At 37.6% G+C, this 26,656-nt stretch overlaps 1 protein-coding gene across 1 annotated transcript in view; it reads left to right on the top strand.

Annotated features, from left to right (window-relative positions):
• Positions 1-26,656, top strand: part of Rigi (RNA sensor RIG-I) — a 64,209-nt gene that overhangs the window by 26,063 nt on the left and 11,490 nt on the right. Inside the window, exons 3-13 of the mRNA XM_077797892.1 lie at positions 2,500-2,681; positions 3,540-3,687; positions 4,817-4,939; positions 6,518-6,613; positions 7,287-7,440; positions 7,932-8,190; positions 10,057-10,219; positions 11,771-11,875; positions 15,221-15,378; positions 16,478-16,613; positions 19,003-19,151. Coding sequence (XP_077654018.1) covers positions 2,500-2,681; positions 3,540-3,687; positions 4,817-4,939; positions 6,518-6,613; positions 7,287-7,440; positions 7,932-8,190; positions 10,057-10,219; positions 11,771-11,875; positions 15,221-15,378; positions 16,478-16,613; positions 19,003-19,151 — 1,673 coding nt within the window. The remainder of the gene's footprint in view (positions 1-2,499; positions 2,682-3,539; positions 3,688-4,816; positions 4,940-6,517; positions 6,614-7,286; positions 7,441-7,931; positions 8,191-10,056; positions 10,220-11,770; positions 11,876-15,220; positions 15,379-16,477; positions 16,614-19,002; positions 19,152-26,656) is intronic.

Here is a 26,656-nt window from a genome sequence, read left to right as displayed (position 1 = left end):
GTTGGAAAACTTGATACTCATATGGAAAAGAATGAAGTTGGACACTTATACATATGTTAGTGCTCTCCAGAAAAACAGAATCAGTAGGTTATAGTGTGTGTGTGTATGTCTGTATAAAGGGATGTATCTGTATACACAGGTGTTATATATATATGCATGTGTATCTACGTATAAGTATAGTGGGAATCAGCTCATACAATTGTAGAGACTGAAAAGTCCCGTAATCTGCTGTCTGCAAGCTGGAGAACCAGGAAAGTCAGTAGTATAATTCAGTCTGAGTCTGAAAACCTAAGTACCAAAGGGCTGCTGGTGTGAGTTCTAAAGTTGTATGATCAAAGAACTAGAAACACTGTTGTCTCAGGATGAGAAAATGGATGTCTGAGCTCAAGAAAAGAGAGAATGTGCCCTTCCTCTGACTTTTTGTTCTATTTGTGTCCTTAACAATGGATTGAATGATGCCTGTGTACATTTTACAACATTTACTCAGTCCACTGATTCACATTCTGGAATAACCTTCACAGACATACCCAGAAATATTTTACCAGCTATTCGGTCATTCCTTAGTCCAATCAAGTTCATACAAAATTAACTATCACACACTGTATACAAAAATTAATTCAACCTTAGTTAAAGGCATAAAACTCTTAGAAAAAAACAAGGGGAAAACATCATGACACTGACTTTGGCAATGATTTCTTGGATATGACATCAACTTGATAAATAAGAAAAGGAGAAAATAGACAAGTAAATACCCATCCCTTTAACATGTTATATCTTTACTATGGGATAATATATAGTAGTCAGAAGGATGAAAGAGATCTATTCAGGAATACTGTATTAGGATATAATATTATATAAAGGAATCAAGTTGCAGAAATAATGTGCATCATGCAATTCCATTTTGTAAAAAAGGACAAACCCAGATTATATATGGGTTTTTCATGGAACTTCATTGAAAAAATATGAAAGGAAACTAAACTGTTAATGTTGATTATCTCTGTGAGGTTGGAGAGGGCAAGAGTTTCAAGTGCAAGACGATTGTAAAATTTTCAACCTATATGCATTGCATTGTTTTAATTTCTGACTACTTAATTAAATATTGCATCTATAGTTTTTTAAAATTAAGAATGAACCAACAATTATCTGGCAGTGTCTTAAGTTTTTTAATTTTATAGATTAGCAATATTAAAAAGTGATAGAAAAGCATATGTAACAAAGCAAAAAAATAAATGAGGCTATATCAAATCTTGAAAACTTTTGTGCATCAAAAGACACAATCAATAGAATGGAAAGTGAACCCATGAATTGGAGAAAATATTTACTAGTCAACATCTGTAAGGGATTAATATCCAGATTATATAAAGAATTATAACTCAACAAAAAATCCAATAACATGATTAAGAATTAGTCCAAGGACTTCCCGTTTCTTCATATGTGATATACAAATGCTCAACAAACATATGAAAAGATGCTTAGCATCACTAATCATTAAATAAATGAAATTAAAACTGTAATGAATTTTCATCTCACACTCATTATGATAACTTCTATCAGAAATTCAAAGTAACCCATATTGGTGAGATATGGAGAAATGAACTCTTGTGCACTATTGGTAAGATGGTAAAATGGTATAATTTATGGAAAACAGTATGGAGAGTCCTTTCAAACCTTAGAATCATCATATGATCCAGCAATACTAATTTTGGCATATTTCTGAAAAAATTGAAAGTAGCATCTTAAAGAGATAGTTGCACACCCATGTTCATAGCAGCATTCTTCACAGTAGGTAAGAGATGGAAGTAAACCAAATTTCCATCATCAGATGAACAGATAAATGTAATGTGGAATTGGGTCAGGGATGTAGCTCAGTGGTAGAGCACTTTGCTTAACATGTGCTGAGGTCCTAAGTTGATCCCATACACAAAAAATGATATGTTTATACATGGAATATTATTCAACTCTTAAAAAGAAGGAGCTGGATGCAGTGTTGCATGCCTGTAGTCCTCACCAACTTGGGAGGCTGAGGCAGGAGTATCACAAGTTCAAGGCTAGACTCAGCAAATCAGCAAAGCCTTAAGCAAGTTTGTCTCAAAAAGGGCTGGGGATGCAGGAATTAAGATTTATGTTTCTTTTTGCCTTCTTTACTGCTTTCTACTGAGAAGACAGACATGAGAATTTGATTTATTTAAAGGCAAATCAGGAGTTGTAGGTGGAATTCATGGAGCATTTTGGAAGATTTTATACTAAGGCCAAATATAAGACTTCATGTTTGTCCTTACTTTACTATTTTCTCCTAAAAAATAATAAACATTGTTGGAAATCCTAAACTTATTGGGGAGCTAAGATGCATATTATTTTATTTTTGAAAAATCATTAATGACAGGTAATTTATAGATGTTTTTGAGTTCTGTCACTTTACATTTAAACGTGATTGTAGGATATTAACATCAAAGTATTTCTTGTTACTCTCATAAAAGTCCTCATTTTCTTTCTTTTCAGGTTATTCTGGACTTTATGAAGCCATTGAAAATTGGGATTTCAACAAAATTGAAAAGTTAGAAGTGTACAGAACACTTTTAAGACGTTTGCAACCAGAATTTAAAAACAGAATTATTCCTTTAGAAATCCTTCCTGAACTAGCTGAATGTTTAATTAGTCAGGAATGTGAAGAAATTAGACAGGTAAGTTGACATAAAATACTAGATTTGGAGGAAATAAAATATGGGAGTTATCTTTTGTTTTCTATACTATTTTAAACCTAAGAAAGATAATTGAAACTAAAAAGAAAATCCTCGTGTCTAAGGTATTATTTCCTAGAATAGTACTTTTAATGTGAATTGAGTAATTTTTATGTCAAAGTTTTAAAGTTTGACCTATTTTCAGTTAAAATTACCTCATTACTTTTCTGAATAATGTTTAATGCAAATTTAAATAAAACTGAACTGTTCAGCAAATGAAAAAGGCTATAGGCTAGGAGTTAAGAATTTAGGCTCTGGACATAAATAAATTTTATTAAATTTGTAGCGTAACTGTGTACTAGCAGTGTGATCCTGGGCAATTTATTTAGCTTCTGTAAACATCTGTGTCTTCATGCATAAAGTGGGAACAATTATAGTACCTAAATAATATGGTATTTTTATAAGGGTTAAATGAGATAGTATATGTAAAGTGTTGATAGAAGCCTGACACATAGTATATGTGCAATAAATTTTAGTTACTATGATTAACAATAAAGTCATGTAAATCCCTCTACCCTGAAGAAAACCACTTGTTAATATTACAATCATCCTAATATCTATTTATGCCAATCTATCTCAGAGGAGGTGGGAAATCTTGGTTTGAAATAATGATATCATGTTTAAAGGACAAGAATGAAGGAAAGAATATCTTAAGTGATAGTGTTGAATGGGGTAAAAATGGCAATAACGAACACCCATAGGTCCTCAATTTGCAATGATTTTTAAATCAGATAATACTTGAAAACTCATAAATGGAAAACATTTTTGAAATAATCAATAAACTGTATTTTCCTTGCTTAGACTTGTTACAACAAGGGGATGATAGCAGGTTCAGAGAAACTGATCGAATGCCTTCTGAAATCAGACAAGGAGAACTGGCCCAAGGTTTTGAAACTTGCTTTGGAGAAGGAACAGAACAACCTCAGTGAAATGTGGCTGGTAGAGAAAGGTAGGGCGTGCCAAGAACAACTCAGAAAGGGAAGAGGGAAGGTTCAGAAACGTACTGTGCCCCCTCTCGACTCAACTTGGGACTTCCCTATTCCCACCTGTTTTTACTTATTCTCACAGGCACTTTTCCCTTCAGATACCTAAGGCTATATCTCTACTAAGAGGCCAGCATGATGCTGAGTTGTGGGAGGGAGGTAGCTACTTGCCTATGGATTTGGTTTGTTTGTATGTAACTCCTCAACATGGAACAGAACAAACTGCTGTCATCCAGAATTAGCCCATCAGGTCCAAAGAATTTGGTGCAGGCAGGTTCTGAGCTTCCAGTTTAGGTTATCAGAGAAATAGCTTGTCTACTCTTGAGTTGAAGGTTCAAACTCCAGGACTTACCTCTTTTTAGAGTAGAATCATGATAGACACTGCCTGGTTTTCTCACCTGGCAGCCATCTGGGAGCGAACAAAACGTGTGAATGAAGAAGAATCTGCTGCGATTGTCTGTGCCATCATTTGGCTCCTTGAGACTGACATCGCAGAGCCTTGCCTTACAGGCTGAGTTTGGTAAACATCTGAGTGTCTAGTCTTGGTTTCAGCTAGACTTCTATTGATTAAAAGTTGTTCGGGAATCTATATAAATACACATCTACTTTCTTGGGTCAGGAATTAGTCAGAGATGGGAGACATGAATGTCTGCTCAGAAGAAGGTTCTCTTCTTTAGTGTACATATGAATTCCTTGGAAGCCTTTTTAAAATGCAGATTCTAATCCAGTAGGGGCTTAAGATTTGCATTTCTAACAAGCTTCCAGAGTTACTGGTTCCATGTTTTATACCTTGAATAATTAGTTCTTTGAAAAAAAAAGTTCTTTGTGTGGTACAGGGGATTGAACCCAGGCCCTTGTGCATGTCAGTCAAACATTCTACCAACTGAGCTATATCCCCAGCCCTACCATAATTAGTTCTAAATGACTTTGGAGTTCAAATATCAAATGGAGACTTCACACTCAAGATGATTCTCTTAATTGTTTTGAGAAGTGAAGGGATGTGGTTGTGGGAAATTAATGGAAGTTTAAAATTTTATCAAAACTATAATCAGATTACATTAAGATTCTAAGTTCTTCCTTTGTCTATTCACACAGGTGAAAAAGATATTGAAAATAAAGATCTGGAGGATGATGAAATGGAAACTTCTGAAATACACATTTTCTTCCAGGAAGATCCAGAACACCAGAATCTTAGTCAGAATTCCCAGGCACCCTCAGGTACCGGCATTGCTTGTTCTTTTTCATAATGGGGTTCTTCAGGTATTTGTGGGGGGATATATTTTGCACTGCCAGAAGTCACAGCCTTGTGATTTCTTTTAAGGAAGGTTAATAAAGAAAAGATAATTTAAGTTAAAATAGATACTTTATGGTTAGAATTGTCATTTGATTTTCTGTGACTGCTTCTTCTGCTTTTAGCTTATCTTTTTTTTTCTTCATTCTTGTTTTATCACCAAGAAATTATTGTGGCTACATTGAATTATGGCTACATTGAAAAGGCAGAGTCCTCTCAGAACCCCAGTGTCTGAAAAATCCAACAGCGGCCTTACTTTCTGAAAAAATACTTGTGTTTGTTAGCCACTTGTTCAGTTTCCTTCTAAGATCCCAGGGCTGCCATGCCAGCTATGTGCACTGCACAAATGTACCTGACTGAGAACCAGCCTGTAGTATTTGCCAGTGCATGGAGGGATTGTGTCCTCCCAGAGGGCTCCTTGTTCTCAAACATCAGGCAATGTATAAGTACTTATTAATGGTCCTGTAAGGCACCCTTACTTTTTTTTGTTGTTGTTTTCTATGGACCTGTATTTATTTATTTGTATGGGATGCTGAGAATCGAACCCCGTGCATCACACATGCTAGACAAGTGCTCTACCACTAAGCCACAACCCCAGTCCCCCTTAAGTTTCTTGAAATATATTTTCATGACCATTTTATGAAGAGACCAGAAGGTTACATAATATGCCAGAATAAAATTATATTTATAAAAGGATATAAGGAACGAAATTAGGATTAATAATAAGTAGTGTTTGAAGAAAAAAATGCAAATTTTAGGATAACATGAAAAGAAAATTTGTGTGTTACTTCTGCGACTGAATGATACCAGTTTCTTGTCACTCTGATATAAAATGGATAACGATAAGTTGATTTAAATATTTCTGACATGTAAAGATCCTGATGTGTCATTTAAGTGAAGTTAATTCTCTTAGTCTTTTAGAAATTCTCCCTTTTTAAAAAATGGGTAAATTAGACTCTTTAGACCAAAGACTTTTTAAGCTCTTAACATGTCATATTCTTACCTGGTATTGAGATAAAATCTCTGAGTATTTTTTAAAAATTTGAGAGCCTGAAAAATTACAAAGCATGGTTATTCTCCAAGAAGAAATTGCTTTGAGAATCTGTATTAAGTTTGTTTTCCTTTAATGATCTTGGAGGGCATTTTTGTCTTGTTCCACATAGTGTTGCCTATAACTAACTGGTGGTCGTCTGTCTTGCCCTGAATTAGGCCATTCTTGCTTTGCATTCTCTTTATCGGGATTCTGTATTGTTTAAGAAAGAATTCATTCCAATATTTTCCCCCTTCTTGCCATTGATACTTTGGCATTGAGAGAAAATTCTGCACTTCAAATGATTGGAGAAAGCTAGAATGGTTAATGAGACAAGATTCTAAGGAGATTGAGACAGGATAATCAACCAAAACCTTTCTTGCTATAGTCAGATTCATGTCCATTTGACTACAGCTAATGCCATGATTCCTTAGAGCAGTAACCATTGGTAATTGTTTTTCCTTTTGTATCATAGAAATGTCTCGAACTAACTTGAAACCAAGAAATTACCAACTAGAGCTTGCTTTGCCTGCTAAGGAAGGAAAAAATACAATAATATGTGCTCCTACTGGTAAGCCAGTCACTATTACTCATACCTCTCTGCTCCCTTTCCCCCTTTAAAAAAAAAAAAAGAGATTTATTTATTTATTTTTAATTTGTTCTACTTAGTTGTACATGATAGCAAAATGCATTTCAATTCATTGTACACAAATGGAGCGCAACATTTCATTCTTTGGTTGTACCCAGTGTAGAGATGCACTATTTGTGCAATCATACATGTACTTAGGGTAGTGATGTCCATCTCATTCCACCATTTTTCCTGCCCTTATAACCCCTTTCCACCCTCCCCTTCTTTTTTCCCCTTTTATTGAATACTGGCAATAAGGAAGATTCAGTTTTTTTCCTGTTCCATTTGTCTTTGAGAAAACTATCCTATTAATGTAGTCTCACATATTTTAAGGAATTTGAACAATGAAATTGAACAATGAAAGAAAATGAATTTGAACAATGAAAGAAAAATGCCCTCTTTTAGTATGCTTTTGATCCTGGTTATTCAAGCACAGGTAAATTGGGAAGTAGCTTGATTATTTTTTAGTTATAGCTTAAATTCTGCAGTCGTTCATCCCTCTAAATGATCAGTTTACTTACCTGCCCACTGGTGTTAGGAGAGCCAAAAGAAATACCTTTCTATAGCACTATCTAATACCATGTTACATGTTTTCTTTTTCCTTGTTTATTAAAAGGTTGTGGGAAAACCTTAGTTTCACTTCTTATTTGTGAACATCATCTTAAAAATTTTCCACAAGGACAAAAAGGGAAAGTTGCTTTTTTTGCTAATCATGTCCCTGTGTATGAGCAGCAGAAGTTTGTGTTCTTGAGCTATTTCGAAAGGCTTGGGTAGGTATAACAGTCAGTCCAACTTCTTTTTTCTACCTTTAATCAATGAATGTGTTTTCTGTTTTGCTCTTTTAAAGCCACAATTAAGAAAAATTGTAATAGAGATTCAGCTTTTATATAACCTAGATGTAATTCAGATTGCTTTTGTTAGATATGCCAGAAATCCTAATCTGATTTGCTCTTACAGGGTGATTAAATGATTAATTGATAAGTTTGACATTTAAATGGCACATTTGATTTCTTTGATGATTTTATAATTTATTTGACAGTTCCCTTGTAAGTACTCTTTTTTTTTTCTTTTAATGACTTGAAAAAATAATATATTCTATCAGTTATAATGAGTTTGCATTGGTCAATCACTTGCTCTATGTCAGGATATATTCTTTTTGAACTTAGGGAGAACTTCATCAGTTGCTCTTCTGATCTAGTGCTTCATCTTTGTGTTTCCTCATTCAGGAGGATGGTAACATAGGATTTCTGTCTCTTCCCAGGTACAGTGTTACAGGCATTTCTGGAGCAACAACTGAAAATGTCCCAGTAGAACAGACTATCAAGAACAATGACATCATCATTTTAACACCCCAGATTATTGTGAACAATCTCAAAAATGGAACTATTCCATCACTGTCTGTCTTTACTTTGATGATATTTGATGAATGCCACAACACCAATAAACACCACCCATACAATATGATCATGTTCAATTATCTAGATCAGAAACTTGGAGGATCTTCAGACCCACTGCCCCAGGTATCTTCAAAGTCAGATGTACTCCTCAGAAAAGCTATTATCTTCCTAAATCCTCCTTTACTTACTTTTTTTTTCTTTTGGTACCAGAGATTGAATTCAGGAGTGCTTAACCACTGAGCAACAGCCCCAGTCCTTTTTTGTATTTTATTTAGGGACAGGGTCTCAGTGAGTTGCTCAGGGCCTTGCTAAATTGTTGAGGCTGGCTTTGAACTCAGTAATTCTCCTGACTCAGTCTCAGTGCCACTAGTATTATAGGTATGTGCCACTGTACCCAGGCCTATTTACTTTTGTGGCTACATTTGAGGTTGTTCCATGTCCCTTTGGACATGAAAGGCTGACTATACGCATCATGCACCTCTCTGTGCCTTACATTGTTCTCAGCACTGGGGGTGCAAATACGTAAAGAAATAATTCTTGTCCTCAAACACCTGAGTTTTCATGGGGAGACAGATATGTAAGAATTATGTCACAATTTATCATAATGGTGTGTTGTGGAGATAGGTATAAGCTACAGCCAGAACAGGAGTGAAAATACTCCTATGTGTGCTAAAAAATGTAAGGCAAGACCTGACAGAAGTTGGGTTAAGTAGGACTTAGAGGCTGAGGCAGGAAAATTGCAAGTTCTGGGATATTTCAGCAACTTAGCAAGATCATCTCAAAATACAAAAACAAAAAGGACTGAAGTTGTATCTCCGTGATAAAGGGTTCCTGAGTTCAATCCCCAGTTAAAAAATAAAAAAGGCAGGGGGTGAGGGGCTAGGCAGAAACTAATAGGAGTTTGCCAGGTAGATGGCTGGATGGTTTTCATTAAGAGGGTGCTCTGTGTCCAGAGGCAGAGTTCTGAAAGAGCCTGGTGTGCTCCAGAATCTTGAGATTCTTCAGTGATACTTGCGTATAGAGTGTGAGGTAGGGAAAAGCAGTAGGCAAGGAAGAATGAAAGAGAGGGGGCAATGCCTGATAGAGCAAGATGCCTGGAGACACCAGAGGGTGTGGGGTTAGTGGGCAAGTGGATGCATTAGTGTGGGAGGAGAGGAATGACATGTTTGATGTCATATGTCGATTCAGAGAGTCATTATTACATGGATTAGGAAGCAAAAGAAATCCCTGGTGTATAACTTTTCTTTTGAACATTGCTGAGTATCATCGATATATGAAAGGGAGTGGGAGCTGGGGAGAGTGGAGAGAATTTGAAATCTGAGGGAGAACTGTAAGAGACACTGAAAAATTCCTTGATTGTATGGGGGACTCAAATGTGGTTGGAAACTATGAATTTATGGTATACCAGTCTGCACATATGTCAAGTTCAGCAGCCCTAATAATTATCCATCTGGGGAGTGCAGGTTAAAAGAAATTTAGTATGGTGCTCACAGACCAAAACTAGAACCTTTCCATATAAATCACCTTTCTTATAGCCTATTCTTCTAGAATAACTTTGATGTTAATTACATTTCTTGCTGGTTAGATGGTTATTCAATGATTATTGCACAGCTGTTGGAGGGAGGTATCGTACTAAATCTGCACAGATACCATTGCAAATAAATAGCTATGATTTCCCAACTTTACAGAGAGCTGCAGGTGCTTGTCCAAGGACACACAGTTATTGTGACATGGCTGAGATTGGAATGGATTTGTGTCAATTTCAGTCCTTTTCCTTTTCAGTATGATGTTCTCCACATCATAGGGGACACAAGGCAAAAGAAAAGAGAATCCTTGCCCTGAAAGTTTTCCCTGTCTCAGTTTCTAGGCTGCTTAGTGTTTAGCTGAGCTGCGACTCTTGTATTCATGCTTTGCCGATTGGGACCTTTTTATTTGTAATTTCATAGAGAATGTTAGGGGAAAAAAGCTAATGTTGGAATGGTCTTACAGGTTGTTGGGCTGACTGCCTCAGTTGGTGTTGGGGATGCCAAAACCACAGATGAAGCCATGCTTTACATCTGCAAACTGTGTGCTTCTCTTGATGCAACAGTGATAGCAACAGTCAGAGACAACTTGGAGGAACTGGAGCAAGTTGTTTATAAGCCCCAGAAATGTAAGTGGTATCCAAGAACAAGCTCTTGGGAATTTTTAACACTCTCTGCTACCCCTAGTTCAGGGTGATTTACAGGAACACTGAACTTTGGCCCTTTGTTTGTTTAGGAGAAAATATTTAACCCCAAACCTGGGAAACAGTCACATAACATTTCCAGTCTTTCTTCATGAGTTGTCTTCCCTCCCAATGGATAAACATTAGAAATGGCCTATGAGGAGCAAAAATTTCTACTTTGGCTCCATAAAACCCAGATAAAGGTCCTAGCAATGTGAAAGAGATGATGAGAAAATCTAAGCAGGTAGAAAGCCAAAGGCTGGCCTAGTCCTTCCCTGTGCACCATGCCTGAGTCAGGTACTGTGTGGTCATCATTGTTTAAATACGTATCTGAGGGCTGGGATTGTAGCTCAGTGGTAGAGCACTTGCCTAGCATGTGTGAGGCACTGTGTTTGATCCTCAACATCACATGAAAATAAATAAAAAAATAAAAGTATTATGTCCGTCTATAACTAAAAAAAAAATTTAAAAAATATGCATCTGATAAATGTAGTTGAAATTATCTGAATTCACCTTCTTTGTCCTCAAAAGATCAGAATATTATCTTTAAAATAAGATTGACTCGCAAATGTTTGTTGTTTATTGACTTTATTATTATACTAATCCTGCAAGGGCAAGAGAGATTCAGGAGATACACCCTTGCTCTCTGAGCAGCACAGGACTGTATGAGTCTAAGGCAAAACAAATACTTATGTAATCGGGAGGACACGGGTAAGTTCCTGATGGGGAACAATCTGTAAGGAATGGAGAGAAGGTACCCAGCGTTTTAACATCACGTATAAATTTCTTTGTAATCTGGCCCCTCCAGCCTTCTGAGCCTCCTCTCTTCCCAAATCCCATAAACCCAACCATGTTGCATTCCTCTGGGTTCCCACACGTGCCATGAGCTTTCTCCCTTTGAGCTCTTGCCCATGCTGTCCTTTCCCCATGACTACTCTTGCTTCTTTCTTTCTTCCCATAGTTATTCAACAACACTGCCTCCCCCCAAAACATTAGATATTCTTCCCCTGTACTCCATGGTACCTTGCCCCTACTTAGGTTACAGAACTCTCCTATGAATGCAGCCCTCTATGGAGCATGGGTGTGTTCTTTTCAACTCTCTATCACCAGAACATAGCACATGATAGGCAATTAATAAGATTCTGCTGAAAGAATACAACGATGTGTGGACACTCTTGGGGGCTGGGTAGGAAAGGAGAACAGCAAAACACAGAGACAGGATTCGAGTGTGCCACTTGCAGAACAGGAGGGCTTTGGCTTGTCAGAGGTAACAGGGCAGCTGAGTGAGAAACTAAAGCATGGGGAACAAATGTCAGAGTCAGTGTGGTGAGCAATAGGGAGCCAAGTTTTTTTGAGCATTTGTTGTACGATTAAGACCATCTGCCAGTGAACTTGGGATCTCTAATTTTCCAGAGGAAGTAAAAGGTTTGAAGATACCCACTTTGAACTATGATTTGTTCTTCCCTAAAAATACTTACTTGCCTTTGATGGTTCTAGTTTCCAGGAAAGTGGAATCACGGACTACCAACAAATTTAAATTCATCGTATCTCAGCTGATGAGGGACATAGAGAGTCTGGCAAGGAATATCTGTACAGAATTTGGTGAGTTCTCTTAACTCTCAGTGAGATAAGTCTCATATATTGTGTCCCTTCCATTGGAATAGCCATAGAGCATTCACTAGTGGCTTTCTATTTTCTCTTTCATTTAGACAATGTCAACACCAAATTTTTTTAAATTTTAATTTAATTAAATTAATTTATTTATTTTTAGGTGGACACAATATCTTTATTTTATTTTTTTTAATGTGTGCTGAGGATCGAACCCAGTGCCTCACGCATGCCAGGAGAGCACGCTACCACTTGAGCCACATCCCCAGCCCCAGATATGGACTTTCTTAATCATAGGTTATTCAGGAGCCGAATAAGTTCTCCTTTATTTTCTCTTACCTGTTTTTCTTTTTAAATGTCATGTAAATTGTTTGGACATGCACATCTTGAAAAATACATTTAAATCAGTTCATCAGCTTTCTTGACCTTCCAAATTAGCTTTCCGTACTGACTTTCCTATTTATATAACATGAAACCACCATTCTCCTGCTGGTGATTAAAACCTAGAGGTGATTTAAAAAAATTATTTTTTAATTGTCAATGAACCTTTATTAAATGTGGTGCTGGGAATCAAACCCAGTGCCTCAAATATGCTAGGCAAGTGTTCTACCACTGAGCCACAACCCCAGCCACTAGAGGTGATCTTTGATATATATATATATATATATATTTATATATTTTTTTTCATTTGAAACTCCCTCGTGGAGTAACCAAGTTCTGTCCTTCCACTTTTTATTCATTCTTCCATTCATGAAATATTTATCGTTCTAGGCACTGGGCTAGGCAACGGAAATATTGAGATTAAAGATAAAGTCCCACAAAAGAGAGAGAAATAGAGAGAGACACACAGAGAGACCCTGCCCTCAGGGAACTCAAGAGTCAAATAATGGAAATCTGATGCAAATAGTTGCCACCGGGTGAGAAGTCTCACACTGGGCAGCACAGGAGCACCTGGGAACCTTGTCCTGGACTGGGAAGGGCTTTCTGAGGACCTAAGCTGAGAAAATTCTTGAAGGAGTCCATCATATCAAGGAGAGAAGAGAGTGAGGTTGGAAGGATAGCAGGCAAGGAAGGAAGAAAGAACAAAATGAATTCTAGGAGCTTTTTGCTTTTACCTTTCTTTCTTACCAAGCTTAACTTAGGACCCATTCTAATAGCCTTATGGCAATTGTCCCACCTTCACTGTCTCTTCCATTTCATGTTCCATTCATTGGTTAGTTTTCTTGACATACCAAGTTTATGTTCATATAGCCTTTTGCCTAGGAAATAATTGTTGAACTCTAATGCGCATGGCAGACTGCTTCCCTTTATCTTTACAATTCCAACTTGGATTTAGCAGTTGCTTGAACATGTTCATTCATTCTTTCAGTGCTAAGCAACGTGCTAGGGAATATAGTGTGAAATCCTGAGGTATAGCTTCTGTCCTCATGAAATTTCCAATCTAAGGGTAAAGCCAAAATTAAGTAGTGAAGCTTCTGGATTGGCTGGGTGCTGATCATCAGCCATGTTTCAGGCAAAGGGAACTCAATCTGCAAAGGTCAGCAGACTAGAGAAAGTATGGGGAATTTCATTAGTCCTATAAAGTGAAAGAAGGGAAGTGGAGTGGCTAGAGGTGAAAATTAAAAGTAGGCCAAGGCCAGACACCAGAGAACCCTGTTCACCCTTTGTGAATAGAGGCACTAGCCTGTTTTTACTATAATGAAATACCTGTGACTGTGTAACTGATAAAGAAAAGAAACTTATTTAGCTCATTGTTTTGGAGGCTAAAAGCCTAAACAAAATGGCACAGGCTCTGGTGAAGGTCTCATGGTGGATGGCATTGGTGCAGGAGTACATATGAGAGGATGAGATCCCATCTCCAGACAGGAAGCCAGAGTAGAGCCAGGGAGGGGCTTCTTTTTTAACAACCCTCTCATAAGAACTACTTTAGTCCCTTCTAAGGGCAGTGTCTCCTCCTAGGCCCCATCTCTTAACATGGCCACACTGGGACTGATCTTTAAATGCATGAGCCTTTTGATAGACGCTTAGCCATATCTAAACCATAGCACCAGGGTAGGAGTTTGGCTTGAGGAATCCATTGGAGGCGTTTATGCAGTTGGGTAGCATGGTTTCTCACCTGAAATTTTGTAAACACCCTCTAGCTTCTGGGTGGGGAAAGAATTGAGGAAACAAGGGAAGAGGTGGGGAGAGCAGTTCATTGGTCATCTGGGAGCAAGGTGACATGGTGAAGTGGCAGAGGAAGGGAGAGATGGGGTGGAGTCACATGATTTTCTACTTTCTTATTCCTCTAACCCCTGGTACATTGCCTTCACCCTTTCCATTGTATCCTTTCAATTGGTCATTTCCAAATTGCTTAAGTTGTTTTTACACCTATCCAATTCAGTAAATACTTGGTGGTTCATCTAGTTTCTGTTGGCCATCTTGTTTGTCACTGGGGCTAGGAAAGAGGCATGTTACATGTTAGAGCAGTCTCCTTTGTTCCTCTTTCTAAAAATGAATGGACGAGGGGAATTTTAATGTACTGTTCTCATCTGGAGGAGCCCCAGAGAACTGATATGTTTCAGGCAAAGGGAACTCAATCTGCAAGACCAAGCCATTTGAAAACAGCCCAGGCTTTACCTTCCTCATCTTTTTATCCTTAGCCCTAAACAGGGCCTGGACCATAACAGACTCTGTTTTTGAACCAAGGAGTTGAGGCTTAGCTTAGGGGATGCATACATACAGAGGCGTCCGTAACATGCATCTCTTGAGTTCCTGTTATGTCTGGCCCTCTTATTCTGTTTGACTGCTCTCTGGAGATCAGATGGCCTAAGTTCACAGCAAAGCAGAGCAGGCTGTGTTGAGTCCTTTTGTACATACTCCGGTGAAGCTCTTGAGACCTGTTATTTTTACTCACTGCTTCTTTATTTTTAAAGGCAAAGTCCTCCTCCCACCTCCCAAGTCCATTGTTGTATCTCTGTGATCCTTTAGTTGTCATAGCCAATAGAATTAGGGCATCAGACACTCTGGGTTTGAATTCTGGCCCTCCCCACTCTTTCTATCTGTGGGACTTTGGTAAATTACTTAGCTTTCCTGACTTCCTATAAACAACTAGAAAGTGTAATCTCTACCTCATGAGTTTGTGAAATTATGAAAGTAAGACCCTGTGATTCTTGGTACATAGTTGAGGACTCAGTAAATAACCATACGTACACAGAAACACACTGCTTAAGGCTCAGACTGTTGCGGGAGGCATGCCCTGTTTAAAGATAGTAAGAAAGGAAATCAGAGCATGGGGCGTGCTAGAACCTTAAGTGATTGACCATATGGCACAGTGAAAAGCTTTTTTCTCCTCCCCAGGAAACTTATTTCAAACTCAAAATGGGGACTTTGGAACACAGAAGTATGAACAACGGATTGTTGGAGTTCATAAAGCAGGCATGGTGTTTCGACTGCCAGACAAAGAGGAAGAGAGCAGGATTTGCAAAGCACTATTTCTGTATACGTCATACTTGCGGGTATGTTACTTCTTTTGAAAGGCTATTTTAGTCATAGTACCCTCTGGGAGCTGCACTGTGGTAGCCGAGAGACTATTAACATTTATCTCATCCTCTTCCCAAGAGCTCATTTAGGAATCTTTGATTTGAAAGGAAAGTTTGGAGCCAGACATGGTGGTGCATGCCTGCAATCCCAGCGACTTGGGAGGCTGAGGCAGGAAGATGGCAAGTTCAAGGCTAGCGTCAGCAACTTAGCAAAACCCTAAGTAACTTAGTGAAACCCTTTTATAAATAAAATATAAAAATGGCAGGGGATGTGCTCAGTGGTTAAGTGTCTCTGGGTTCAATCCCTGGTGAGGCATTATTTCTGAAATGATAATAGTGAAGGCAACAGGACTGAAACTTGACCATCACTTCAGCAGTCCCATGTTTGACATGGTTGGGAAAAATTGGGTGATAATAAGAGGACATTTTCTTGATATGTGACCAGTAGTAGCCATCTTTAAAGCCTATGTGAGTCCCATTGCCTGAACTTGTGATTTCTTGCTTCTGATAAAGTCCCGTGCTCAGAAATCTAGGGTCTTTGGTTAACCCAGGAACAACAGAAATAATCATCACCTTTGCTCATTATGTCACTGAAAATATTTTAAAATGCATTCAATTAGCATGTGTTTGTAGAATTTTAATTATCTTAATTGAATTGGTATAGGTGGTCAGTAATGTCATTCTGAAAGGTGTATTTATGATTTAGAAATTCAACTTCAGAAATTAAGTTGAATGTTTGAATTATAATGTAGGTGTAGAAGTTGATATGCTTTTGTTGTTACTTTTTATGATATGCATTTTTCTTGAGTTTCTCTACCTGCCCCCTCTTGTCAAGATGGAATTTTAAAATTGAAAGTGCTTCTAATTACTTAATGTTTCTAGCTAACTGAGATTTTTAAAAACTGTATTTGGCTCAAATTTTGATTATAGAACCATCAGGGAACATTCATCTAAAAAACCCAACTGAAATAGACTTAAAAACGAATTCCTTGTTAAGGGCAGCTAATTGAATTTAAGCTGGGCAAATGTGTTAGACGATGGAAATATATTGAAAATCAGTTTTTATTTTAAACAGAAATATAATGATTCCCTCATTATCAGTGAGGATGCACAAATGAAAGATGCTCTGAATTACTTGAAAGACTTCTTCAACAATGTCCGAACAGCGGGATTTGATGAGACTGAGCAAGATCTTACTCGGAGGTTTGAAGGTAAGGGGTGTTTTCTGAGAAGGAAGCCACCAGAGTCTGGTAATTCTGAGTGGCAACATACAGACATGATGTTGTATTTAATATACATAAGTTTGGTGGTGCTCAGGCAGTTGTACTGGGTTTAAGAAGATATTATGGGTCTGGGGTGTAGCTCAGTGGTAGAGTTCTTGCCTAGCATGTGTAGGGCAACAGTTCAGTCCCCAGCACTCCAAAACAAAACAGTGGGACTGGCTTCAGTGAGATCTCATACCTATGGAGAGATTCGGCTGCTGAAACCATTACCTATTTGGAAGAAGGAAAAAAGTAGAATTTGCAAAGTATAATTCTCATAGAGTTGATGACATTTTTTTTAACTTTCAGTGATTTTTATAAAAGTTAAAAGAATACAAATAAGTATTCTAATGATCTTTAAAGACTATATGTATATATACCTCTATATGAAGAGGAAATCAAAATGACCCTTAATTCTACTGCCCTCATATTATTACCAAAAATATGGAAACATATTAAGTGAAAAATTTTCTTCCTCTTTCTTTCAAATTTCTTTTCCCAAAGGTAATCATTGTTGTTAATTACCTTGTCCTATACTGAAGTATTTACTATACATATGTATACCTAGTGGTGTGCTGTGCTGATAAACATTTAACAGTTTTCTGGGAAGAATGTGTGCATATATTATACATAAGTTTGTTATAAATTTTATTGATACAGAAGCTATATAGCATGTAACTTACAAATAATAAATACAGTCTCCTTGATTGTAAATTCTACATAGCCAGTTGACTTGTATAAATGGCTTTTAGTGGTTTTGTAGAATCCTGGTACTCATTACCAACTTATGGTTGTAGCTAACAGACAAATATACTTCTGACATGGATGTTGGTATATATTTTCATTAATGTTGGGAGTAAGATGGAAATGAAACAACAGAGACATTGAAGCTTCACTTGTTTGTCAAGGATCTGAGCAGTTTTTTTTAAAATTCTGAATTGGACAATAGTTTTTCAAACCCTGGGAGATTATGTTTATTATTATGATTATTATTATCAGTGTACTCTTAATAGCTAAGTTTGATCTGCATAATTTTCTCATTGCTTTCATAAGTCTAGATTGTCAAGAATATAGATCAAGCACTGATTTTCACTGTTTCCTGACTTTTCTGGTATCAGTATTCCCACTGTCATCAAGTTCAAGCCACCAACATGTTGTCATCAAATGAGTGACCAAAAAAATGAACAGTGCACACCATTCTGTAGTATCCCTACCATATAGACACAATAGATGTAAATAATTTAAGAGCATATTATAGTAAAAAGTAATAAAATAATTAAGAGATGTGAGTATGGGCTATTTATTACCTTCATTTTTTAATATGTTATTGAGTGGCAAATGTATATCAATTATATAAATTTTAATAATCATTGTATTTAAAGCTAGCTCATGCAACTCTCAAAAATGTAACAATTGACTATCAGTCTGGTATGATCTGGCTCTAGCACACCACGGCTTCATTCATACATGTATATGTATGTGTATACACACACACATACACACACACACACACACACATATGGCATGGTACTGAATATACTATCTTGTATTTTGATTTTGTTTTTTTGGTACCAGTGATTGAACTCAGGGCACCTGACCACTGAGCCACATCCCCAACCCTGTTTTGTATTTTATTTAGTAACAGGGCCTCACTGAGTTGCTTAGTGCCTTGTTTTCCTGAGGCTGGCTTTGAACTCTCTATCCTCCTGCCTCAGGCTCCCGAGCCACTGGGATTATAGATGTGCAACACCGTGCCTGGCTGTATTTTGATTTTTTAATCTAAAATATCTTTGAAACCATTATGTATGTATTAATCCCTTATAAATTTTTAAAAATATTTTTAAATTATAGATGGCCACAATATATTTATTTATTTATTTATTTTTATGTGATGCTGAGGATCGAACCCAGTACCTCACATATGCCCGGCAAGTTCTCTACTACTAAGCTACAGCCCCAGCCCAATCCCTAATTAATTTTAACAACTGACATGTATAGCCCATCATGATCTGTTGAACTGTTTCCCACCTTTTGGGCATTTAGGTTGTTTTCTAAATGAAAGTATTGTGACTATTCTTGGAGATATCTTCCATAATTTTCTAAATATAGTGATATTTCAAATTCTTAGATATAGAATTATTGTATCAAAAGTTGTGTGAGTTTTTATGTTTTAATGGATATTGCCAAATGACCTTCCTAAAATGTACCAACTTATATTGGTAGTTGTTTCTTAGAAAATTTTGGTCTAAGATTGAGAGATTAACTGAACTTTTAGGTCACGATGTGTTATAACTTTTAAGAATTTTGAAGCCATTTGTAAAGTGTTCTCCATTTGCAGAAAAACTGGAGGAACTAGAAAGTGTTTGCAGAGATCCCAGCAATGAGAACCCTAAACTCAACGACCTCTGCCTCATCTTACAAGAAGAGTACCACTTATATCCAGAGACCAGAACCATTCTTTTTGTGAAAACCAGAGCACTTGTGGATGTAAGCCTTCCTTTTTCTTGTGAATGACAAATTGGCCTAGTACCATGTGAAAGACTGCCTTTTACTCACTGCTCAGCAGTCAAGTGTCCATATGTGTGTGAGTCTGTTTCTGGGATCTCTATTCTGGTTTTCTGTTTGTTTATTCTTACATGAATACCTCACTATCTTAATCACCCTAAATTATAAATCCTGATACCTGTGGATTAAGAACTTCGTCTACCCACACAGAAAATTAAATTCTAGCCATTCTATGGATGTGTAATGGTATCTCACAAGAATTTTGATTTGCATTTCATTAGTGATTGAGATGGCTAAACATCATTTATATGCTTTTTAACTTTGTTGGGGTATCTGTTCAGTTTTTATTTTTTGGTGCCTATTTTAAATTTGGATTGTTTATCATCTTATTGAGGTTTTGATTATTCTTTTTAATGTTCTCACAAAAAGTCCTCTGTGAGACATGTGATTTGAAAATATTTTCTTCTGGCTTATGCCTCCGCTCACCCCGCCTCCTGTCACCCAATTTTCTTAACAATAGCTTTTGCAGATTGAAAAGGCCAAAGATTAGTTTATCAATTTTCTCTTTTCTGGATTTTGCCTATGGTATATCTAGGAATTCTTTGCTTGTATATGGTCCCCCAGATTTTCTTTGTTATCATTTAGAAGTTTTATAGTTTTATATTTTATATTTGGGTCTATAATCCATTTTGAATTTTTGTATGTGGTTCGAGGCATGGGTTGAGATGCTTTCTTTTTCTTTTTGAATATGGACATCCAATTGTTCAGCAATGTATGTTGAGACTCCTTTCTCTATTGAATTGCCTTTGTAACTTTTTTTTTTAACCAAAAAATCAGTTATCTGTATTTGTTTGGATCGATTTCTGGATTCTTTTCTCTGTTCCTTTGTCCATTCATCCATCCATTCATTCATTCATTCCACAACTGACTTGATTACGGTAGCTTTATGATGTCTTGAAATGGAATAGTGTAAGTCTTCCAATTTTTTTCTAAGTTGTTTCAGCCATAATCTTTTGCCTTTCCGTATACATTTTAGAATTAGATTGTCCACATATATGAAAATGCTTGCTGAAATTTCACTTGGAATTGCATTGACTGTATAGATAAAATTTGGGAAGAAATGGCATCTTAACAATATTGAGTCTTCTAGTTTAGAACCATAATATATATCTTCATGTATATAGGACCTTTTATTACTTATATGTTACTAAGTAACAAATTAGTCCAAATTAATGCTAGGGAACAACAAACATTTATTATATTAACACTCATGGATCAGGATTCTGGAAAAAGCAGCATTTCTGGCTCAAGGTCTCTTGTATAATGCAGTCAAGGTGTTGGTCATGATTTCAGTCATTTTTTTTTCTTTTTTTTCTTTTATTTATTATTGGTCTTTCAAAATATTACATAGTTCTTAATACATCATATTACACGGTTTGATTCAAGTGGGTTATGAACTCCCACTTTTACCCCGTATACAGATTGCTGAATCACATCAGTTACCCTTCCATTGATTGACATATTGCCTTTCTAGTGTCTGACGTATTCTGCTGTCTGTCCTATTCTCTACTATCCCCCCTCCCCTCCCCCCCCTCCCCTTTTCTCTCTCTACGCCTTCTACTGTAAATCATTTCTTCCATTTGTATTATCTTGTCTTACCCCTCCTTTCCTCTTATATGTCATTTTGTATAACCCTGAGGATCGCCTTCCATTTCCATGCGATTCCCCTTCTCACTCCCTTTCCCTCCCACCTCTCATGCCTGTTTAATGTAAATCTTCTTCTCAAGCTCTTCGTCCCTACCCTGTCCTTGTTTACTCCCCTTATATCAAAGGAGTCATTTGGTATTTGTTTTTTAAAGATTGACTAGCTTCACTTAGCATAATCTGCTCTAATGCCATCCATTTCCCTCCAAATTCTAAGATTTTGTCATTTTTTAATGCAGAGTAATACTCCATAGTGTATAAATGCCACATTTTTTTATCCATTCATCTATTGAAGGGCATCTAGGCTGATTCCACAGTCTTGCTATCGTGAATTGAGCTGCTATGAACATCGATGTAGCAGTGTCCCTGTAGCATGCTCTTATTAGGTCTTTAGGGAATAGACCGAGAAGGGGAATAGCTGGGTCAAATGGTGGTTCCATTCCCAGCTTTCCAAGAAATCTCCATACTGCTTTCCAAATTGGCTGCACCAGTTTGCAGTCCCACCAGCAATGAACAAGAGTGCCCTTTTCCCCACATCCTCACCAGCACTTATTGTTGTTTGACTTCCTAATGGCTGCCAATCTTACTGGAGTGAGATGGTATCTTAGGGTGGTTTTGATTTGCATTTCTCTGACTGCTAGCGATGGTGAGCATTTTTTCATGTACTTATTGATTGATTGTATGTCCTCCTCTGAGAAGTGTCTGTTCAGGTCCTTGGCCCATTTATTGATTGGGTTATTTGTTATCTTATTGTCTAATTTTCTGAGTTCTTTGTATATTCTGGTTATTAGGGCTCTATCTGAAGTGTGTGGAGTAAAGATTTGTTCCCAGGATGTAGGCTCCCTGTTTATCTCTCTTATTGTTTCTTTTACTGAGAAAAAACTTTTTAGTTTGAGTAAGTCCCATTTGTTGATTCTAGTTGTTAACTCTTGAGCTATGGGTGTCCTATTGAGGAATTTGGAGCCCGATCCCACAGCATGTAGATCATAACCAACTTTTTCTTCTATCAGATGCCGTGTCTCTGATTTAATATCAAGCTCCTTGATCCATTTTGAGTTAACTTTTGTGCATGGCGAGAGATAGGGATTCAGATTCATTTTGATGCAGATGGATTTCCAGTTTTCCCAGCACCATTTGTTGAAGATGCTATCCTTCCTCCATTGCATGCTTTTAGCCCCTTTATCAAATATAAGATAGTTGTAGTTTTGTGGATTGGTTACTGTGTCCTCTATTCTGTACCATTGGTCCACCCGGCTGTTTTGGTACCAGTACCATGCTGTTTTTGTTACTATTGCTCTGTAGTATAGTTTGAAGTCTGGTATCGCTATACCGCCTGATTCACACTTCCTGCTTAGCATTGTTTTTGCTATTCTGGGTCTTTTATTATTCCATATGAATTTCATGATTCTTTTATCAATTTCTACAAGATATGCTGTTGGGATTTTGATTGGCATTGCATTGAACTTATAGAGAACTTTTGGTAATATCTCCATTTTGATGATGTTAGTTTTGCCTATCCATGAGCAGGGTATATTTTTCCATCTTCTAAGGTCTTCTTCTATATCTTTCTTTAGGGTTCTGTAATTTTCATTGTATAAATCTTTCACCTCTTTTGTTAGGTTGATTCCCAAGTATTTTATTTTTTGGGGGGATATTGTGAATGGAGTAGTTGTCCTCATTTCCGTTTCAGAGGATTTGTCGCTCATATACAGGAATGCCTTTGATTTATGCGTGTTGATCTTATATCCTGCCACTTTGCTGAATTCATTTATTAGCTCTAATAGCTTCTTTGTAGACCCTTTTGGGTCTGCTAGGTATAGGATCATATCATCTGCAAATAGTGATAATTTAAGTTCTTCTTTTCCTATTTTTATGCCTTTAATTTCTTTCGTCTGCCTAATTGCTCTGGCCAGTGTTTCGAGAACTATGTTGAACAGAAGTGGTGAAAGAGGGCATCCCTGTCTTGTTCCAGATCTTAGAGGGAATGCCTTCAATTTTTCTCCATTCAGAATGATGCTAGCCTGGGGCTTAGCATAAATTGCTTTTACAATGTTGAGGTATGTTCCTGTTATCCCTAGTTTTTCGAGAGTTTTGAACATAAAGGGATGCTGTACTTTGTCAAATGCTTTTTCTGCATCTATGGAGATGATCATATGGTTCTTATTTTTAAGTCTATTGATGTGGTGAATAACATTTATTGATTTCCGTATATTGAACCAGCCTTGCATCCCAGGGATGAATCCTACTTGATCATGGTGCACAATTTTTTTGATATGTTTTTGTATCCGATTCGCCAGAATTTTATTGAGGATTTTTGCATCTAGGTTCATTAGAGATATTGGTCTGTAGTTTTCTTTCTTTGAAGTGTCTTTGTCTGGTTTTGGAATCAGGGTGATGTTGGCCTCGTAGAATGAATTTGGAAGTTCTCCATCTTTTTCTATTTCCTGAAATAGCTTGAAAAGTATTGGTATTAGTTCCTCTTTAAAGGTTTTGTAAAACTCTGCTGTATACCCATCCGGTCCTGGGCTTTTCTTAGTTGGTAATCTTTTGATGGTTTCTTCTATTTCCTCTATTGTTATTGGTCTGTTTAGATTGTCTATATCCTCCTGCCTCAATCTGGGCAGATTATATGACTTAAGAAATTTATCGATGCCTTCACTATCTTCTATTTTATTGGAATATAAGGATTCAAAATAATTTCTGATTATCTTCTGTATTTCTGAAGTGTCTGTTGTGATATTGCCTTTTTCATCTCGTATGCTAGTAATTTGGGTTCTCTCTCTTCTTCTCTTCGTTAGCATGGCTAAGGGTCTGTCGATTTTATTTATTTTTTCAAAGAACCAACTTTTAGTTTTGTCAATTTTTTCAATTGTTTCTTTTGTTTCAATTTCATTAATTTCAGCTCTGATTTTAATTATTTCTTGCCTTCTACTTCTTTTGCTGTTGTTTTGCTCTTCTTTTTCTAGGATTTTGAGATGAAGTATGAGATCATTTATTTGTTGGTTTTTTCTTTTTTTGAGGAATGAACTCCAAGCAGTGAATTTTCCTCTTAGAACTGCTTTCAGTGTGTCCCATAGATTCCGATATGTTGTGTCTGTGTTTTCATTTAACTCTAGGAAGTTTTTAATTTCCTCCTTGATGTCTTCTAAAACCCATTGATCATTCAGCAACCTATTGTTCATTCTCCTAGTGATGCTTGATTTTTCCTTCCTTCTTTTATCATTGATTTTCAGTTTCATTCCATTGTGGTCCGATAAGATGCATGGTATTATCTCTACCCCTTTATATTGTCTAAAATTTGCCCTGTGATATAATATATGGTCTATTTTTGAGAAGGTTCCATGTGCTGCTGAGAAAAAAGTGTAACTACTTGATGTTGGGTGGTATAGTCTATATATGTCAATTAAGTCTAGGTTGTTAATTGTGTTATTGAGTTCTATAGTTTCCTTATTTAATTTTGTTTGGAAGATCTGTCCAGTGGTGAGAGAGGTGTGTTGAAGTCTCCCATGATTATTGTATGGTGGTCTATTAGACTCTTGAACTTGAGAAGAGTTTGCTTGATGAACAAAGCTGCACCATTATTTGGGGCATATATATTTATGATTGTTATGTCTTGCTGGTGTATGGTTCCCTTGAGCAGTATGAAGTGTCCTTCTTTATCCCTTTTGATTAACTTTGGCTTGAAATCTATTTTATTAGATATGAGTATGGCCACTCCTGCTTGTTTCCGCAGTCCATATGAGTGGTATGATTTTTCCCAACCTTTCACCTTCAGTCTATGTATATCTTTTCCTATCAAATGCGTCTCCTGTAGGCAGCATATTGTTGGGTCTTGTTTTGTGATCCATTCAACTAACCTGTGTCTCTTAATTGGTGAGTTTAAGCCATTAACATTTAGGGTTATTATTGAGATATGGTTTGTTCTTCCAGCCATATTTGTTTATTAATGTTACTAAACCTGATTTGTTATCCACTTTGACTACTTTCCCCCCTTTACTGTCCTACCTCCCATTGTTGGTTTTCAATGTTATTTTCCATTTCCTCTTCCTCTAATGTTTTGCCAAGGATTTTGAAGAGATGGTTTTCTAGCTGTGAATTCTTTTAACTTTTGTTTATCGTGGAAGGTTTTAATTTCATCTTCTATCCTGAAGCTTAATTTCGCTGGATACACGATTCTTGGTTGGAACCCATTTTCTTTCAGAGTTTGAAATATGTTATTCCAGGATCTTCTAGCTTTCAGAATCTGTGTTGAGAGATCAGCTGTTATCCTGATTGGTTTACCCCTAAATGTAATCTGCTTTCTTTCTCTTGCAGCTTTTAAAATTCTCTCCTTATTTTGTATGTTGGACATCTTCATTATAATGTGTCTAGGTGTGGATCTCTTATGATTTTGCATATTTGGCGTCCTGTAGGCTTCTAGGATTTGGGATTCTGTCTCATTCTTCAAGTCTGGGAAGTTTTCTTGTATTATTTCACTGAATAGACTGTTTATTCCTTTGGTATGGAGCTCTGTGCCTTCCTGTATCCCAATGACTCTTAAATTTGGTCTTTTGATATTGTCCCATAATTCTTGGATGTTCTGCTCATGGTTTCTTAGCAGTCTTGCTGAGCTATCTCTGTTCTTTTCCAGTTGAAATACTTTGTCTTCATTGTCTCATGTTCTCTCTTCTAAGTGATCTACTCTGCTGGTAGTATTCTCAACTGAGTTTTTAAGTTGGTTTACTGTTTCCTGCATTTCTAGGATTTCTATTTGTTTGTTTTTTATTACCTCTATCTCCCTGTGAAATTGATCTTTTACTTCCTGGATTTGTTTGTCAATGTGATCTTTCATTGTCTGATTTTGCTGTCTCATGTCTTCCTTGAGACTCCAGATCATCTGAAGCATATATATCCTCAACTCTTTATCTGACATTCCATCTGTTGCAGCTATTACCTCTTCTAAAGTTGAGTTGACCTGCATTGCTTGTGGTCCTTTCTTTCCTTGTCTTTTCATACTGCTCGCGTTTCTTTCTGCTTGGTGCAACTGTTGTGTTTTTGAAATTTACCCCCTATTTATTTATATTGCTCTTGTATAGTTGGGAAGTCTCCCTTGCAGGGCGGGTAGTGGCTCTGCTCCTCCTCTAATTAGGGTGATCTGTCTACCCCGCTGATCGGTCGCAGGTCTGCTCCCCCTGCGGGCACGGGTGGCGGCTCTGCTCTGCCCCCACTCCAATTGTGGTAAGGTAACTACCACGCCCTGGGGTCGTTGGTCCTGATCTGGATGTGGGTGGCGGTTCTGCTGGGTCCCCACTCCAATTGGTGTGTCATGTCTACCGCGCTGGCAGGCCTCTAGGCCGGTGGGTAGCAGTTCTGCACAGCCCCCACTCCCAATGGGGGTACCTGACTACCTCTCCAATGGGTCGCTGAGCCCCCTCCGGACCCGGGCGGCGACCCTGCTCCACCCCCACTCCAACCAGTGAGACGCGACTGCCTCGGTGTTGCGTGTCCACCACGCTGGCAAGCTACCTGGCCTGTCTTTCCAGTGGGCCGCAGGTCTGCCTGCCCTGCTTGCTCAGATGGCAGCTCTGCACAGCCCCTACTCCAAATGAGGTTACTTGGCTACCGCGCCTCGGGGTCGCTGGTCCTATTCTAGGCGTGGGCGGCTACTCTCTTCAGCCCCAGCTGCGTTTGGTGTGTCATGATACCACGCCGGCGGGTCACTTGGCCTGCTCTGGGTGCAGGAGGAGGCTCCACTCTGCCCCCACAGCACCCAGCAGGAGCCTGACTGAGAAGCAGACACCGCT

Source organism: Urocitellus parryii, chromosome 4 (genome assembly GCF_045843805.1).
Source record: "Urocitellus parryii isolate mUroPar1 chromosome 4, mUroPar1.hap1, whole genome shotgun sequence".
NCBI classification, from domain to species: domain Eukaryota; kingdom Metazoa; phylum Chordata; class Mammalia; order Rodentia; family Sciuridae; genus Urocitellus; species Urocitellus parryii.
The sequence above is the reverse complement of the archived record's forward strand: the minus strand, read 5'-3'. Positions and strand labels throughout refer to the sequence as shown.